This window comes from Triticum aestivum, chromosome 1D (genome assembly GCF_018294505.1).
Source record: "Triticum aestivum cultivar Chinese Spring chromosome 1D, IWGSC CS RefSeq v2.1, whole genome shotgun sequence".
Classification (NCBI taxonomy): domain Eukaryota; kingdom Viridiplantae; phylum Streptophyta; class Magnoliopsida; order Poales; family Poaceae; genus Triticum; species Triticum aestivum.
The window spans coordinates 24,729,217-24,749,061 of NC_057796.1; the positions used below are offsets into that span (position 1 = coordinate 24,729,217).

The following is a 19,845-nucleotide window of genomic DNA, read 5'->3' on the forward strand; positions in this document are numbered from 1 at the left end:
GCTAAGCTAACGGAATGGGTCAAGTCAATCACGTCATTCTCCTAATGAGGTGATCCCGTTAATCAAATGACAACTCATGTCTATGGCTAGGAAACATAACCATCTTTGATTAACGAGCTAGTCTAGTAGAGGCATACTAGTGACACTCTGTTTGTCTATGTATTCACACATGTATTATGTTTCCGGTTAATACAATTCTAGCATGAATAATAAACATTTATCATGATATAAGGAAATAAATAATACTTTATTATTGCCTTTAGGGCATATTTCCTTCACTTTGGTCCCGGTTGGTGGCACCAACCGGGACTAAAGGGGTGCATTGGTACCGGTTCGTGGCACCAACCGGTACAAATGCCACGGTTGGTGCCACCAACCGGGACCAAAGGCCGCCGCTTCCCGCCCTTTGGGCTGCCCAAAACTGACCTTTGGTCACGGTTGGTGGCACCAACGGGGACTAAAGGTAGCATTCATCCCGGTTGCTGCCACGAACCGGTACCAATGCTCTGTGTATATAAGCTGGACTTGTGAAAATTTCACAACTTCACCGTCAGTTTGTGCCCGACGCCCCAGCGCTGCTCCTCTTCGCCGTCGCCGTCATCGCCCCTGCCTCCGACGCCGTCACCGCGCCGCCCTGCCTCCGACACCGTCGCCGTGCCGCCCCTATCTCCGACGCTGTCGCCGCGCCGCCCCTGCCTCCGACGCCGTCGCCGCGCCGCCCCTGCCCCCGACCACGCCGTTGCCGCGCCGGCCCCTGCCCCGCGCCCGAGCCCCTTCCAACGGCCCGCCCCCGCGCGCCGGCGCCCTCGCCTCCCCCGCCGTCGCCATCGTCAGACGCTCCCGCTGTGAGCCGCCGCGCCGGTCCGGCTCTGTTTTTATTTTGTATTAGATTAATTTTTTGTTCATATATATAAAATGTATATTTGTATGTATGTGGCTATATGTAAGTTTAGAGCATGTTTTTTATTAGATTAATTTCTTATTAGATTTATTACATTTTTTTTGTTCACAACATGTTTTTGTTCATATATGTATTTTTTTGTTCATATGTGTATTAATGTTTTTGTTGCATATATGTAATTTTTTTCAATGTATATATGTATGTGGTAGCTATATATGCATGATGAGGGGGGTGGGGGTCGATATACCCCCTCCCTGATAATTTCAACATGAGGGGAGGTCGATATACCTCCTCCCCGATAACATTTTTTAGAAAAGTTTTATATATCTAGCTAGGAAGAAAGGAAGAAGGAATGAACTAAGAAGAGGAAGAAGAAGAAAAATAAGAGGAGAAGAAGAAGGAATAGAGGAGAAGAGTCTATTTTTCTTCTTCTCCTTTTTTTTCTTCTTCTCCTCTTTTTTTATCTTCTACTTCCTCTTCTTAATTTTTATCGGGAACTCCATTCCAAAATAACTTTGACATGATGGGCGGTCGATATATATACCCCCTCTCGACCGTGATAACTTATACCACGGGAGCACCCCCCCCCCCCGCCCTCTCGCTCGACCAAAAGTCTCGAGGACACCCAAATCGTAGAAAAAAACGATGTCGGTCTCCTACCCCCTCCCACCGCGCCCCTACCCGACAAACTTTCTCGAGGCCACCCAAATTTACCAAGTTAAAAGAGCGTTGTCGTCGAGGCCACCCCAAACCCTTGAAGCGTTGTCGAGGCCAACCCAAACGCTTGAAGCGTTGCCGATCGAGGCCACCCCAAACCCTAGAGAAGCAGCGTCGAGGCCACTAATTAATATGATTCCTTATTGTGATTAGCTAGCTAGTTCTACGTTTTCCACTAATATATCCATCTGTCATGTTTGAATAATAATTGCCATGTTGTAAAAATTTGCAGAAACTATGGACCCCCGAGACGAAGCAAAAGAAGCGATGTTGGGGGACATAATCGCACACGGAAGTGAGGCCGTCTTGTCGTTTCTCAATGACACCGATGGTCTGGAAGGAGAGGGTGAAGAAGCAGACTACGGTGATCGAACAATGGAGGAGGAAGGACATGATCATGATGGCTTCGGTGATCCAATGCCGGTGCAAGAAGGACACCGTGATGACGGCTCCGGTGACCGAACGGAGTCCGGCCAGGTATATATATTAATTAAGCATGTGCTGACTATAGCTAGCTAATTGATGCATTAATTGTTTTTGGTATGTACACATATATTAATGAACTCTCGTCTTTATTATTTTTTCTAGCCCTCCGGATCGAGCACAACTTCGGTAAAGAGACAAGGCCCGAAGAAAAAGTTGCGCTCGGATGAAAGGTTTGAGATCATAGAAATCGCGCGCGATGGCATGCCGATTGAACCCATCCGGACAAAGGAAGCATTTGCTGCTCAGTGCGGGGTTCTTGTTAGGGACAAGATCCCGATCAGCATCCACCAATGGTTAAAGCCGGCTAAAGAAGACCCCGAGGTGTCTTATGTCTCCGATATGCAGAAAGAAGATCTTTGGACCGCGCTGAAGGCAAATTTCACCCTACCGCCAGAGGATAATCCGGAGAAGCCAGTTAAAGAGCAATTGATCAAGTCTCATGCTCTTAAGAAGATGGCAGAACTATTCAGGAGATGGAAGAATGAGCTGAAAAGATTTGGCGACAAAGAAGAGACACCAGAATTTATCAGCCGGTATGAGAAGATCAGAGATCACTGGCCCACATTTGTGGCCCACAAGACATCGGACAAGAGTAAGAAGATGTCAGTGACAAACAATAAGAATGCTGCGAAGAAGAAGCTTCACCATCGCACGGGGTCAGGTGGCTACCTCAATGCTCGGCCGTTGTGGGCCAAGGCTGAGAATGACCTGCTTGATAAAGGGGTCGAACCAGAGACATTCAGGTGGCCAGACCGTTGCCGGACCTGGTTCTTCGGGGCTGGCGGAACCTTGGACCCTGTATCAGGGAAGTGCTTTTGGACGGACGAGCAACTGAGAACGACGTTCGTTCCAGACAGAGAGAACGACGAGCTCACAATGGCCCTCGGGAATCCTGAGCACCCTGGACGGACACGAGGCACGCGAGGCTCCGTTCCGTGGAAGGTTGGGTTTCCGGACGCAGGCGGTTACAAATGCCAGGAGAGGAGGAAGAAAGTGGAGCATACCCAACTGCAGGCGCTGCACGCAAGGGTACTAGCGATAGAGGAACGAGAAGCAAATCGCAGCAAGCGACCAGCCGAAGCTTCCCCCGAAGCTACCCCCCATCTCAGCGGAGAAGCAGCGTGGCTTCCACCGAGCAGCTTCAGTAGGAGCCTATCTTCACGGCTCCTGCTAGCTACCCCGTGGATGCGATCACGGAGTCTCAACATTGCCACCTTATGACGCAATGGATGACATTCAAAGTCAAGGCGGCTGTTGGCTCTGTTTTACCTACTGAACCTGGCGCAACCTACCACTGTCGGCCGATTCCAGAAGGATATGCTAGGGTGATGGTGGATCAAATAACGGACGGATTTGAGGACCTCCAGCTTGACCACCCTACGGGTGAAGGGGAGACTCGGCTGGGTTCTTCTCTGAAGACTCCATGCCTATGGCGGAAGGAGCTCATCAACCTGCCGAACTGGATGCCTCCGCCTCCTCCTCCTCCTCCGGCGAGTGATCAGGACACTCAGCCTCCTTCTCCGGCGCGTGGCGGCACTCCGCCTCCTTCTCCGCCCGCGCCGGCGCGCCCGAGCAGCCAGCCTCCTCCTTCTCCGCCTCGCCAGCAAGAGCGGAAGAGACCCGCCGCCGCTCCGGCTGCTCCGGAGCGTCGTAGTCCTTCTCCTCCGCCTCATAAGCAAGCACGAAAGAAGACAGCCGCAGCCGCTCCGTCTGCTCCGGCGTCTAGCAGTACAGCCAGAGGCGGGAAGCAATACAGATTCGGTCCTTTTCTGAAGACTCCAGAGAAGTTACCATACGAGAGGACCGTGGAGGAAAACGCGAATATCGTGCGGACCGAAGTGACGAAATTCTTTGAAGGGGTGAAAGCAAAGAAACATCCACCTCCGGAGGAGAAGATAGATCTGGTGAAAGCGAAGCGCACTCTGGATGCCTTGAAGAAACCACCAAAGTCTCCGCCGAAAGCCAACTATGACCGCATTATTGAAAAGTCATTTCTCGAAGCAAAGCGGTCGGGAAGTACTAGAAGTGATGAAAGGTTAAAAGAACGACGAGCAGCAGGGAAAAAAATTGCCCAGCTCGGCAAACAAGCGGACCAATCGTGCCCCCCGCTCAAGGTGTCTAGCGACATTGTCGCTAATGATCCGAGGATGGTGCCCAGTTATAACAATCTTGGACATTACCTGCCCGACGATGTACATTATGCTTTCTTGGAGGTGGACGAACACAAATACGAGTACGGGAAACCTCTCGTCAAAGATGAAAAATCTCTAACAACGATGACGCGAAGATTCCATGATTGGTACATGAAAACCTGTAGAGAGTCTGGGGGGACGAATACTTTGACGCTGTTCGTTAAAGAGGAGCATTACCTCGTTGGAATTGATCTGTTGCATGTTCCATTTGAGGAGTTCTTCCAGTTTTTAATGAAATGGCCCTCGATAAATTGACGGTCACTTGCTACTGTCTGTAAGTAGTACTATTTCTGTCATTAAGTCTCTATATATAGGTCAGCTCTTTCATTGCATGTATTAATAATTATCTTCACTATATTATATATGCAGATTGAAGATCGCGGAATTGAAGAAAAGACAAATCGGTGATATTGGGTTCATTAACACAAATCTCATAGATGCAAATGAGGTTAAATTTCATGCCAAAGATACCGAGGCTAACTTGCTACGATCATTGGTAATAAATGAAAACAAAGATATAATACTCTTTCCTTACAACTTCAAGTGAGTGTTACTGTCTTGTGCATATTCGGTTTCCCTTATTAGTCCAGGTTATAGTAATGTAATTGATGACTTATGCATGCGTGCGCAGGTTCCACTATATTCTCCTAGAGATTAAGCTTGAGCAGGGACTGGTAACCGTCTTAGACTCTAGATGAAAAGATCCTAATGAGTATGCAGACATGACTGAAATGTTCGAGAAGTAAGTTAAATCGATCATTATCGCACCATATCAGCAACTTTGTTCATTTCCTGATATCAAGTAATTGTTTTCTTTGTCTGGCAGGGTTTGGACAAAATTCACCAAAAAAGCTCTGGGACTGCCGAAGAAGCTGCAAGCATCTTCCGCGCATCACCTAGTGATTCAAGCGCTAGTTTCAACAATACCATTTGTAGCATGCTTGCTTATCAGTTTGATTGACCTCTATTTCTTGTAAAGTGGTTGTGGCAGGAAGCCGGGAATAATTACTGTGGATACTACGTTTGCGAGTTCATCCGCCACACGACCTCTGAACGGGGCTACACTGACGAACAATATGAAGTGCGTAAGCAATAATATTCACAATTTTATTTTATTACCATCATTTGTGTTGAGTTTCATTTATTCATATATATATATATATATATATATATATATATATATATATATATATATATATATATATATATATATATATATATGTATTGACCCCCTTCTTCAAATTAGATCTTTCGGATGCGGGATGAACTCCTACCACCAGATCGTATGCAAGCAATTCAAGAGGAATTGGCGGCATTCTTCCTTGACCATGTGATCGCTAAAGACGGAGAATACCATGTGGACCCTGAGTTCATATATAATTATGAGATTATATTGTAAGAGATAATTATATTGTATATATGTAGCCAGTAGCGTCGGATAGATATACGAGAACTTGTTGTTCGACCAATCTCTCGGAGAAGGAGAGGTGGTCGATATCACTTCTCTCTGTATGCATATGTTCATGACGATCTTCTGTTTCCTTCATTTGCTTACTAGCTAGCGTGTCGAGTCCTCTCTATACGTATATATAATATGTAGCGTACGTCGACCAAGCACGGAGATAAGAGATGACACTTCTCTCTATTAATTAGCTAGATAACACAATATATGAAACACCTAAATTAACCCCCCAAAACCCCTAAACCACCCCCTTTCAAAAAAAAACTCAGCTCCTGCCAGCTGCTGACGCGTGGATACCTATTGGTCCCGGTTTGTGCCACCAACCGGGACCAAAGGGCCTCCTGCCTGGGCTCGCCACACGGGCCACGTGGAGGCCCATCTGTCCCGGTTCATGTAAGAATCGGAACTAAAGACCCAGGGCATTAGTAACGACACTTTAGTCCCGGTTCAACAACCGGGACAAAAGCCCTTAAGAACCGGGACAAATGGCCCTTTTTCTACTACTGATTCTGTCTGTTGGGGGAGAGAGCCTAACAGAGGACACTTGCTCAGGCATACCTCTTCCAGGTGACAGAAGCAGCAAGATCACATATGGTACCAGAAAAGCTAGGCAGTACCACAAACCTTAAGTAGCAGTATTTATGTATATATACTGATGCATGATGCATGTAACAAATTTTCGACAGATAAAAGATATTGCATGCATTCCTAATATTTTTATTTTGAGAATGCATTCCTCATATTCAGAAGCACACATAGAAAAAGTAAACAAAGCTCTCAAGATGGTTTTATTATATTTATTTTGGTCCATCAGATTAGCCATAGCTTGATTTCAGAGTGCTAAACAGGACGAGCATGCAGATTCTGCATTAGAAAACAGAAACTAGAGATTTTCTCTGGGAACGACATGGACCTCCATGGTAATCTCCTTCTCGTTCATCGACTGGAGTTCGAACAGGAGCATGTCTCCGTCAACCAGGCCACCCTCCCGCACTTCGTTGCCACGCATGAAGTCGCCCCAACCACTAACAAGCATCCATCTGTTTGAGTTATTATTGCCTTTCCTGCAAGACATCTTGGTTTCCCAGTCTTTCCCGTTCGATTTGAGTATCACATCTGTAGTTTTAGCTGGAAGATGTACGGCATGGGCATAGTCTTGACCGAATTCCTGGTGTTTTGCAGATACAAAAAACAAGTTAAAATGGTGGTTTGGTAAATTATGTCGGTGAAGTAAGTAAACTTCTTCATGTAGATAACCAGTTCTAACAAGTGCCTTTTCAAGAGTAATGTAGTTTGACGATATCCACGGTAGCCTGGAGACACTTTACAATACAAATCATGCCCTTCAACAAAGCACACGTTAAGAAGATGAGAACCGGTGAACTCGAGTATAAAATGTACCGCTGACTCTTGTTTTTAGCGTAATCTCTACATGTGAACATGAGAAGCCTATTGTGTCTTGTTTAATAGTCCACACCCCCTACATCCCACAGAAAACCAACATAAAGCTAAAGGAGAAAAAAAGGAGTGAGAGGCTGAGAGCACAAACATAACTGTTACTCCCTTAGAAAACTCACATCCTTACATCTGCATCACTTAATTAAGTGTTTTTTTTCAATGGAAGATCGTAAGTTCACAACGAAATGGTTTTTGTACTTGTATAAATTGAAGCCTACAAAGAATTGAGCTTACAAATTGCTTCTTCTGAAGGCTGCTTGAGTTCAATGTTGCTACATATAGGCGATACTTGGATCCAATAGCTTGACATTTCTCATCAACTATCTTCCGCTGAGTAGTAGTTAGACTGGTTCTCCACGGTAGGATCAAAGAAGGTTGCTCAGAAGAATGAGTGTCCTTGCCATCTAGACTATCATGAGGAAAACCATGAATGTCGCTTTCCGGGGAAACATTTCCTCCTGCAGGTAACTTTGGTTGATCAGATCAAAATCTAGAACCTTTCAAATAGTTTAAGTATGGCTATGTTTTCTATTATAGTATGATACCATGAGAAGGCTCCACTTTATTTACTGCTAAATCAGTCATTGCATCCTTTGTACCATGTCTTGAGAGAATGTTTGTAACACCCCTTGGAGGAGTTGCTTTTGCAAGTATATGGACCGTAAACATGGAACCTTCACTACCCGTTGATGGTACAAAGATGCACATATCTCCCACCTGCACATTGTTGTCACATACGAAGCCTAACCAATCACCTGCAAGCATGCCCTCACCTTTTTCCATGTAGAATCTTGGATGCCACTTCTCACTCTTGTCTGGAATTTGAAGTGTGACAGGCATTCCATTTTCATGTGGAAACTGTGCAGCTTCAACTAATGTGCGTTCCTTCGAGATGATCTGGTTATGTATGAATCGGATGTGATAATCATTGAAGAATAAATAGATAAACCAAACTCAGGCTGAATTCAGAAAAAACATGTTTCAATTGTCCAGAGAAAAACATTTAATAAAGTGTTCTGAAGATCCACAAGAACTTGAAGATGGGAATTCCCCGCTTATAATGTACACTAGGAACATAAATGTAGAGTACAACAGCAATCACACCAACATATGGTTCATATTATAAGCATGTGAGTTGCCGATTCAGTTTAGAAGAAGAAGAAGAGCATTTTACCAGAAGAGGACGAGGTGATTGAACATCACTATTTTTCATGACAGCCACGAATACAACAGTTTCAGGTTTAACTTTCTGGATAAGCGCATTTAGTCTCTCACTTTGTGCTCCAGATAGACAACCCCTAAGAATTAGCCCACAATCAGTTTCTGGAGGTGATTGCCCATCTTCTGGCTCCACAGACTCATATTCTAGAAGACTGCCATGTCCTGTACAAAATTTCACAGGTAAGTAATTTAAGGTTTGACACATACGAACATATCATCGGAGCTGCTTCAAATACGAAAATAAATGATGCATGTTTATTCAGCATTACCTTGGATTGGGACAATATCAGGTCTTCCAAGAAGGAAATTATCATGCCCAGGGCCTTCCTGTGGAAGATCATCCGACTTCATTGTCTTGTGCTGCAACAGAGTTCCATGAGTAAATTAAGCGGATTGTAGTGAGGGGTGACTATTAATTTGATGCAAATTGACCCTACAAGTTAACCTGAAAATTCCTGAGATGGAGAAGATGTTACTGCCCTCTTCAGTTGTTTTCCATGACGCCTTGAGGTATTGCTGTCACCTTCACCAGATCCATCAATCACAGGTGCAGCAGAGGACGAAGCTCTGTCTTTCGCACAGCGTACACAAATGTTATTTCTTCCGATGAACTCCATTCCCTTGCAGACCTTGCAAGGATTGCCCATCTCTCATAAGTCCTGCAAAATGGATCAAGCAGAAATTATTTCAGACAGCTACATTCAAGAAACTGGTAAAACGAACAGCACATTTCGGCTAGCTAGTTACTCCCTCCGTTCCTAAATATAAGTCTTTCTAGAAATTCCAACAAGTGACTACATACGGAGCAAAATAAGTGAATCTACACTATAAAATATGTCTACATACATCCGTATGTTGTAGTTTATTTGAAAGGTCTAAAAAGACTTATATTTAGGAATAGAGGTTGTAGAATACTAAGTCTGTCTACAGCAGATTATATATCGTCATGCATGTGAAGTAAAGAAAATACAACGGAAACAAAGAAAGTAAACTGATTTCCAGGCTTAGAAGAACAAGAGAGACATGACAGACTGAAGGAAGCAAATTGGTGAGAAGATACTAGAGCTTACTGTGGTGCTTCTGCCACGGCAGATCGATAGGAGGGAATGAAGGTATCAGCGGCAGTTGGTCCTGGGCTTAATATATGAAGATGGGCAGGGGGAAATGAAGGGGTTTGAACGGCAGATTGTGAAGACGGATAGTGGGAAATTAAGGGATTGAACACCACTCCAAGAGGTTCCTGAACTTAATAGATAGTGGGAAATGGTGAAATTGAACGGCAGTCCAAGAGGTTCTTGGCCTTAATAAATTGGCACTGCATCACAAGAAAAAAAAAAGAGAGGAAGAGTCCACTTTTTCTTCTTCTTCCCAACACCTAGTCCTCGATTCAAAGCAAACAAGTTCGTGCACCACACATCTAAACTAAATAAATGCAGATTTAGTGTGCAAGTGTGTACACCAAAGAGATGAATTATAGAGGGATGCAGGGCAAACTCACAATTTTGGGTCGCTTCGAGCAAAAAGGAAGGGCTTGGCCGGCTCACCTCTCAGCCTGGGACGAGCCGCATGGGTGGAGGCCAGCGCCGCTGTCGCTTGCCGCCGGACTTCACTCCAGCTCCGCATGCCTGCCCCCAGCGCCGGACCCGTCGCCGCCATGTCCGGACCGGAGTGGGCATCAGCCAGCCGACGGGACAGCCACGACACGCTCAATGTGCGCCTGGGGCCCATGTGTTGGCCGCCCAACTACCGTCACGGTCATATTTAATGCAACCCACCCATCTCGGGCCCGCATGGCATCCTTTCGGTCTGTCACCCCTCCCTCTCCGCTCCCTGGCCACCGTCACTCACAACAGCAGAGACTGATATGCGGTGGCTCTGCCGCAAAAACCTCTGGCACACCATCGAGCACTCGTAGCTCGAGACTATGCCGGCGGCCAAATCAAAGGCCGCCTGACTGGCGAAGGCAGGAGCACGCGGTCCGTAGGATGACTAGCATCATCTCCTCCTCCTTCGACTCCGACCTCTCTAATGGCTCCCACGACTCCAACTCCAACAATGACACCCTTCCCTCCGCTGATGCTTACACGAGGGGTACAGTCGCACCGACGGACGCAAGGGGAACGGGCCGGCGAGGAAATGAAGATTTCCTCCGCCCTTCTCCTTCTTCGTTTAGCTATTAAGCTATTTTAGTTTAGATTTGTGTTCGTTCGGCGATGAAATGTGTATTTTTGTCCGATGAACTTTCATATTTATATGCCCGTATGCAGTTTGGTTGAGCTATATCTGTTTGTTGCTTTGTTTCGTTGATCTACTTAAGATGATCTACGTAGTTTCGTTCATGTTGCATGGATAACAAAGATTTGGGGGGCTGAATTTTAGTTACACGGGCGTGGACGCGTGCATTTGAGGGGGGCAATAGCTCCTGTGCGACGTTTTTCATGCGAATTGGAAGGAGTGTGATGTAGTTCGAATGAATGACTGTGATGCGACGTTTTAGAAGCCAACAATAGCTCCAATGCGACATGGCTCTGTTTAACCATGAAATGAAAAACACGAGGGGTTAGCGATTTGAGTTATGACATGCGGGACCCAACAGTTACTCGCATGCGGGTGGGACCCACAACTTATCCACACAAGCATGCCCGTGCTCATCAGCGTGCCCCGACCCGAGCCAGCCACGAGCCCGAGCCAGCCCACCCCCCCTCCATTGCTTGCCCTGCCCCTTTCCTTCCGCACCTTCTTCTTCCTCTGCTCCGACAACGAAGCGCGCCGCCGGCGAGTGATGTCTAGCTCGACTTCGGCCTCCCGCCAATCATGGACGCAGTACGGTCCACTGCCGTTGACAAGATGCCCCGATTGCCCGCGCGTGGAGCCTCTGAAGCGTTTGACTTGTGTGAGGGAAGAAAATGGCAACCGTGGGCGCGAGTTTGTGAAATGCTTGAGCAAGCCACAGCCGGGGCAGGTTAGATCTGTGTTCTTGACCAATCGTATGGTCTAATTTCTCCCGATTTCTTCTTTTTTCCTCGAATTAGGGCGGTGGATCTGGTTGGTGGATCTAGGATTCATGCGCCGCCGGCCCCCTGTTTTTTAGGTTCTGAAGAATTGTGGGCATTTTGAGTGGCTCGATGACTATGTTGAAAGGTTGAAATTGGAGGCATCAACCCCAACCGAAGAGCTCAATTTTTTTGGGGGGGGGGGGGGCTTGCCGTGGAACAAGCCCCCAATTTGGCGGACAGAGCCGATCCGATGATGCGCAATGCAGAACTGAACTGTGAATTGAAGAAAATGGGCAAGCAACTAAAGCATCTGATCGATTTGATGCAGCAAGCAAATATGATGGCTGGAGCATTTTATTGTTGTGTCATTGCTATGGGTTTATTTTACTTGATGTTCATCTATCGCTAGAATTTGTTAGAGTTTCAGTTAGTGTGTCAGCTAGTTGCAGGGGTTCCCTAATTTCAGTTATTGTGTCTATAGCTAGTAGTGCCCAGTAGTTTGAGTTAGCCAGGGATCATTTGTTAGATGAATTTGAATTTGTGTGAAGCAAAACTTGCTTGAATTATTGTAATGATATTCTCAGGGGCCCTATTCAGTGTTCATGCTCTGTTTCCTCTGTTTTTGTTCTTCAGTTAACAGAGTACACACCCAAATTCAGTTTCTAGTAAAAACAAAACTGGGCTGCCGAATAGATGTTGGGCCGTGAGACCAGCCCACCCGCGTAGGGGCACCAGCCCACCTCTAACTTCGGCAAATAAATGTTACTTGTTTTTACTTTGGCCTTTTTCTTGCACTAAATTTTATGATGGATCATTTTTGGATGCACTAAAACTAAATGTTACTTGTTTTTATGCATGTCTATGGTTCCATGAACTAAATGAGTTGCATGCTTGCATGAAGTAAATTAGTTTGCATTTCCTAGTTGCATGTCCATAGTGGCTTTGCATGGGGCTCCTAGTTGCATGTCCATGGCTTGGCCAATATTTTGAAGATGGTGTGTGTGGTGATTGGGGTGTAGCAACCCGGGCCCGTAGCAACCCATAACAATACACAAATAATAGCAAGAACAACCCATAGCAATCTACAAATAATAGCATGAAACACACAATATATACAGTAGCATAACGATTATATAGAAGCATAACGATTGCAACCCATAGTTCCACGATAGCCTTATAACTCCACGATATCCTTACAACTTAAAATACTAGTACAACTTAATAATAGTAGCATAACGATTACAACTTAAAAAAACTAATACGATAGATATATAGCAAGCTAGATAGATCGGGGGGCACCAAACGCGAGTTCTTCTTCGGGTTCTTCTTCTCCTCCTCCGGGTGAACAACGCCACCTCGCTCCTCCGGGCGCCGCCCTTCACTCCTCCCCGTTGTTGATGGGGTACGGGAGCCTGGGCATAACGCCGTTGTTGGGGAAGATGCTGTTGAAGTCGGTGAAGATATTATAGGTGGTGAAAGATATGAACTCACAACCAACCCAATACGCTCGCCCGAGGAGGTGGAAAGCATCGAAAGGGTTAGTGAACGTGGCAAGGAGGCCAACCACAACGCCATTGTGGTTGACCTCCTCAAGATGGTACATCCGAGGAGAGCCGCGGGGGAGGTGGCGGAAGCCGGCCGCAAGGAAGAACTCCGTTAACTCCCTTGCGCCCCTCCACCTCGAGATCACCCACACCCTAAGGGTTCTCTCCGGCCGGGTAGAGCCTTTCCGGCACGGTTGGGGGGAAGCGGTAGGTGGGGGCGTTGTACTGCATGGTGGCTCGAGGGCTCGATCGGGTTTGACGGAGAAGAAGGAAGAAGGAGGGCAAAGGAGGCAGAGGATGGGTATGGATGAGGAGGGAGAGGAAGACGATAGTGCCCGGCTTAAATAGCCCAAGTGCGACGTGGTTTCACCCCGTAGAATTAATGGGCGGGCGGCGTTTGGTGGCGCCCCATCAAAGTGTGTACACGAGCGTGGGAAACGGGCTGCGACGCTTCTGTGCCACCGGTCACGGGTCAAGGGGGACGGGCTCACGCACGCGTCTGTGCCGTCGTGGGTCAAGGAGACACGCCTACGCCGGGTTCTCTGCGTGTGCTGCCCGTGCATGCATGCATGGCAATGTAGGGGCCCGCAAGGTAGCCTGCTTGCTAGGACCTGGCTAGAGGGCAACGTTCGGTCGATGGGAGATGTGACAATAATGGACGCCTTAATTTGCCCATCTTGGAACGAGCAGCACGCCGTTCCCCCATTTGAACTGCATCGATACCCATCATGCCAGTATTGTGTCGTTCAAAGAGGAGCACGCCATGCACCGCACGCCATGCACCGTTGGCTTTTTGGTTGTCTTCGTCGGGGTCTGGCTGCTGCATTGTGGCCGGGTGCATGCTTTGATGCGACGCTGCATCGATGCTAATGGTAGGCATGCGACAGCTTACGCGTCGAGAGGGGTGGCGGAGCAGGGCTATGCCGAGGGCATGCATGCAACGCACGGGCGCGTTCTGCGGGTGGGCATGCATGCTGCAACGGGCGCCGGTGCTGCGGGTAGGCACGGGCACGCATGCAACGATGGAAAGGGCACTGCGTAGGCTTGGTCCATGCACCGCGTCAACTCGTGCCGTTGGATTCAAATGAACGGTCCTGATGCCCCAACGAGAGAGGCTGATCCAAACCCCACTGATTCAATCAATCAACGCGTCTCATGCGGATCGAAGGACACTATAGCTAACCCTAGCGCCTGATCTCAACCGTCCACGCACAACGATCGACGACCCGGTAGTGTGTGGGGTTTTGAGGGGTTTTGAGAGGTTTTGAGGGGTTTTGAGTGATTAGGGTTGAGCATAACTAATTCGAAAAAATCAAAAATATATATAACTTGCGCACATAGTCTTATTATGTCGTATAGTAACGAGAAAAAATATATAAATATGGTTTACATTCATTTTTACGAAAAACCCTTCACTAAATTGTCATTCCTCGAACAATGTAGTATGGAGTTCAAGGGAGAGAGTAGTGGGCACCTGAGAGTAGGTGGGGTTTTGGAAATGAAAAGTGTGAAAACCTCACCAAAACTTCATTTTGGATTGACTAAGAAAGATCTTAACTTACTTTTCTCATTTTCATGTTTTAAACTTGTTATATATATAATTTTCTATTAAACCTTGTTTTTTGAAAAAGAAAAGAAAATAATAGAAATTAATTCAATAAATAGTGAGACTTTAGATTTACACTATATAGGTAGAATAGATGTGTAGAAAAATTATTTGGCTGGTTTAGACAAGGTGCCAAAAAAACTTGCTTAAATATGAGGCCGTTTACCCTACCTTTGGAGGTCATTTGAAACACACTTTTCATGACTATGAGTTCAACTTACCAAAAGGGCTCGGATTGATCAGCAAGCAAACATATTTCAGTTGAGGTACTTTAGATAGCATTAAAACATCAATACCATTCAAATTTCAAATTTGAGCCCAAATTTGAATTTAAAACAATGACCAACAAACAAGTTCGAATAGAAATACGGGGATACGTAGTGACTACCAGTACGCACCAAGTTACAAATATTATTGGGCCCAAATATTATTACATGACACAAATTTTCAAACAGTCCTCTGTTCTACCTCTTCCTACCACGCCCACGTCGTGTGCCCTTCTTCGCCTTAGCACTTCTTGTTTTTGGTTCTACTACACACACAAGTTCACTGATCATCTTGGTTTTCTTCACTAGTGTTTTCAACACCTCGCCAACACCCTCGAGATCAGTGTCTTCAGTCTGAATGTTGACAGCAGTTTCAGTTTTTTCGTTGTGTACCTCAACATGGGTTTCTTCAGTCTGAACCTCAACACGCTCAGGTTCAGTTTCAACCTCGAGAGCAGTTTCTTCAGTCTGAATGTTGACTGCAATTTCAGTTTCTTCGGTGTGCACCTCCACATCAGTTTCTTCAGTGTGAATGTTGACCGCAGCAGGATTTTCTTCAGTCTGCTCAGGCTCAGGCACACTTCTCTTCTTTCTACAGCCATTGACTCTTGCTTTTTTTGTTGGCCAACACTGTTCAACAACAAGGGGTTGACTTGCTCGCTTCCTCCTGGCCATTGGGAAAATGTTATAGATATAGTAACTGGAAAAAGCACCAATCAAAACACAGACAAATAAACAAGAACATACTTTGGCTTATCAGGAGTGTAACGGCATTTGACAGATCCCACTCTATGCCCAAGTTCCTGGCACAACTTGCATCTGTTTTTGTTACCTTTTTGGGCCCTTTTTGGCTTTCTATCTTTCTTTCCCTTCTTACTACTCCCACCTTTCTCAAACCATGCCTTGAATCTACTCTGTTTAGGCCTGCTAGCCTTTCTTTTCGTCAAGGGAGGACACATGGAAAATTCGATCTCCACTTCAGGCCACTGAGACTGATCTGTAAATGCTGGAATTGGAGTAGCATATGCAGCTTTGAATCTTGCTACCGAATAATATTCATGCAAATATGGGTACATGTTTATCTTCGGTTGGGATGCTAAGAAAAGAATGGCATGCTCACATGGTTTACCAGTGTGTTGCCACTCGAGGCAAGTGCAATCATGCAATTCAGTGTTAACAACATGTCTCCTTCCGGTTTTGTTATCTCTAACTTCAGCACCCCAAGGTGAAGATTTTTCAACAAACAAATGTGAAAGACTTCTGCTCCTATTGACCACCTGTTGTACCACTGCTGGAAGCTTATCACATTGCAGACAATCACCTAACCTTCTTCTCAATTCCCACAACCGCATGACCATGATCCTGATTTGGTCAACCATGTCATGCACAGGCAAATCTTTTAACTCCTTCACCTTGTTGTTGAAACTCTTTGCCAAATTGTTGTTGATGTGGTCACACTTGATGGCAGTGTTGAATGCTGACCTGTACCATAACAAAGAATGGTAGGTGTTCAACCATGAACCAAACTCATCGCATGCTGCCATTATCTTATCAAGATGATATTTGTGTGTCTGTCTAGTGTAAGATCTTGCTGCAGGCCACATGCGCCCAAATTCTTCTCCTCTAAATTTTTTGATCAAATTCATCCAAAAATGACCGAAGCACTCCCTCTGCTCAGCATGTGGGAAAACATTTTTCACTGAATTTTCCAGCCCCTTACATGCATCTGTGTGTATAGCCAAACGTGACATTGGCCCTAGGCATCTTTTTAACTGGATCATGAACCATGTCCATGAAGCCTCTGTTTCTGACTGAAACAAGCCAACAGCAATAGGAAACATCCAGTTGTGTCCATCTAGAGCATTGCATGCTGCCAACTGATGATTCCACTTGCCTGTCAAAAATGATGAGTCTATGCTCAAATATGGACGGCACCCTGCTTTGAAGCCATCGATGCAAGGCTTCAAAGCCATAAAAAACTTGGAGAACTTGACTTCACCTTCGGCTGATACCTCAGTATCTATCTCCACAACACTGCCAGGTGACCTCTTTTCCACCTCTGCTTTGAAGTTGTAAAGCATCCTAAATGTATTTGCCCAATCACCATATAAATTTTTTTATTGCCCTTTGTTTTGCCTTCCACACTGTGGTATATTTCAGTTTAATGGGGTACATCTTTTCCAAGTCTACTTTGAGTTTCTTGGCAGTAGTGTTTGGTGTTTTGGCTAAAATTGGGGTGATCTTTTCTGCAACCCAAAGTTGTGATGTCATGGTTGATACTCACTGTGAACTTGTAATACAAGTATGTTGATTGGGGATTTGGTTAACCCTGACAGTACTTCCATCAGGTTGCACTCTAGCAGATATGTACCACTTGCAAGGCTTGACACTACCATCAAATCCTCTGCACCTCGCATAAAACTTCTTTCTATCAGTCCAAACAGTCTTGGCATCAAACTCATGTTTCACTGCATAAGTCTTGAAACACATCCTAAACTCCTTCATGCTTGGGAACAACTTGCCTACTTCAATGACAGGGTTTTCTTTGTCATACACATGCACCAGCTCATCATCATGTGCATCATCTACTTCATCTGCAGCTTGTTCCATCAACTGTCCATCTACATCTTCATCAGCATTAGCAGGCAAACTAGATTCGCCCCTCTCCTGCTTATCTCTGTCATCGACTGGAATGCCAAAAAGTTTGGCCATCTCAATGTCAGGCATTGGTGCAATGGCCAAATCAGTAGGCTCATCTAATTCAACTACATTCCAATCAACAGTAGCTGCAGTTTCAGTTCTAGTCACCTGTCCCTCTTCGGCTATTACTGTAAGTTTAGTACACATGGGAATCAATGGCCTCTGTGTAGCCCAATCATCATCTACCATCCGCGCAGCCAAGTGTGATGACAAATATCCAACCTTCGAAAAAATATTCAGATCAACCAGCTCAGCAAAAAAATTAGCATGTTTGCTTGTCCAGCCGTTTTGCCGATCGATTTCTTCAACAATCTGTTCACCATCTTCTATTCTCACATACTCTCCTTTCCAATCATCAAACCGCAACAGTGATACTTCTTGCTCTGGACCCCAAACAATAATATCCCCAATTTTTTCCACCCATTTCTTCACTGCCTTCTCTCCCATGTTCATAGAACTTGTGGATCAATCTCTGTAAACTCAACCTCCCATTTAACAATTGTGTCTCTCTCAATGTTCTGTATGCTACCATCAACTAATTTTGCCTTTGATGGAAAGAAATTGACCGTCAATTCGAAGGTCCGAGCGGCAGCATCCTCTCTGTCAGTGGCAGACAGTGTGAGCCCGTGAGAAAGAGCAGACGAGGCCCTAATTGCATGCAAAATTGGATCGGAGAGAGGCGCATTACCTATTCGAAGTTGAATCTGGTGGCTCCATCTCAGTATGCCCACGGGCTCCCCTCACAACCTATCGATTCAACAACCGAAAACAGAGGAAACGAGCTGAGATCTACGGGCCCGAGAGAGGAACGGGACTAGGGTTCGAATTCACTCACCATTTTCTGAGGACGAAGGCTCTGCCGCCGGTGAGAACGAGGGCTCCGCCGCCGCCACCGAGGACGCAAAATCCGCCACCACCGGAGAAGAAGGGGGGGGGGGGCAGAGTGGCAGGCCCGGCACATTCGGGCGGCAGGACACGGTCAGCTGTTTTGAGGACCAATTAAGTTGGACCCACATGTCCTAACATAAACGGGCTTGGTTGACGACCAATTTAACCCCATTTAACACCCCATGTGGCCCTGGGCTATTTACACGCTCAAATGTGTCGCATCACAGCCATTCATTCGAACAACGTCGCACTCCTTCCAATTCACATCAAAGACGTCGCACAGGAGCTATTGGCCCGCATTTGAGGGGTGTTCGGTCCCTTTCCATGGGCGCTCCCAGGCACGTTCGGGGACATATAGGGGTTGTATTAGCTACATCTGGCTGTAGATGCTCTAACTTCCACATTGTCAGACTGCTTCTATTATGTTAATGCCAAGAGAATTACTAAGATGGAGATCATCCTTCATGGCCAGTGCTTCCATAGTCGCAACATCAGTTGCATATAGATAAAAAATGCACTTGCCCACGATGAAAGAGCCATTAACATCTCTCAAAATTGCAATTGTCGCTCACGCACCTGATTTCCCATAAAATAATGCATCAACATTCAGCTTCATATACACATGGTTTGGTCTGGTCCATGGGAGGTTTGTACGGGAGGTATTCTTTCGATCCCTGTTCGCGGCATTAGCCATGAATGCTAGAACCGAGACTAGCCAATGATCCATCGGCGGAACCGCACAATAAACTATCAAAGCAATGAACATCACATTATCATAGGTTCCACCGCACAATACACTGCCAAAGCAAAATGAACGGTAAGTACGTTATCTTAATTATTCTCATGTATTTGCGGATGCTTGCATAAAGGTTATAATCATAATTATTTTGTTTGTTCAGGTAAGAACATCACATTATCATAGGTTCATAGGTTCCACTGCACAATAAACTATCAAAGCAATGAACGGTAACTCAATGAATCTTGATGAAAGTAACTTGGTGAAACTCTCGTGTGTCCTTGAGAACACCTTGATCCCTATAAGTAAAACAATCAGCTTGTCCTTGGCACAATTAAGGATTGGGCCACTTGTTGCACCATTACATGTTTTTACTGTTTACTTTTCTAGCGATTGCTCTTGCTTTCAAACAAACCATCAAACACTCTTTGCATCTTTTCAGTGAACTCTTGCTAGTTTCCATCAACCAATCATTCTACTCCTCATGGGGTTCGATACTATTAGTTATTGAAAAGACTACTATAGATCCCCTACACTTGTGGGTTATCATTGTGCTACCGCCTTCAACAAAATTTCTTTGCCACCAGTAGATAGCTGCTTCTCCTTCCATCCACTAATTTTTTTCATGAATTTAATTTTTCCAAAAAATGTTTGAAATAATCACTCCTATCC

General features: G+C 45.7%; 1 protein-coding gene across 1 annotated transcript; it reads right to left on the reverse strand.

The window, feature by feature from the left end:
• Positions 1-6,568: 6,568 nt before the first annotated feature.
• On the reverse strand, positions 6,569-10,093 carry LOC123163860 (B3 domain-containing protein Os03g0620400). Its single transcript, XM_044581256.1, has 7 exons — positions 9,936-10,093; positions 9,018-9,096; positions 8,707-8,797; positions 8,391-8,599; positions 7,972-8,113; positions 7,451-7,674; positions 6,569-6,926 (listed from the first exon to the last, which is right to left on the reverse strand). Exons 1-7 carry the CDS (start codon positions 10,091-10,093, stop codon positions 6,642-6,644), a joined length of 1,188 nt encoding a protein of 395 aa, XP_044437191.1. The 3' UTR covers positions 6,569-6,641.
• Between the last annotated feature and the right edge of the window lie 9,752 nt (positions 10,094-19,845).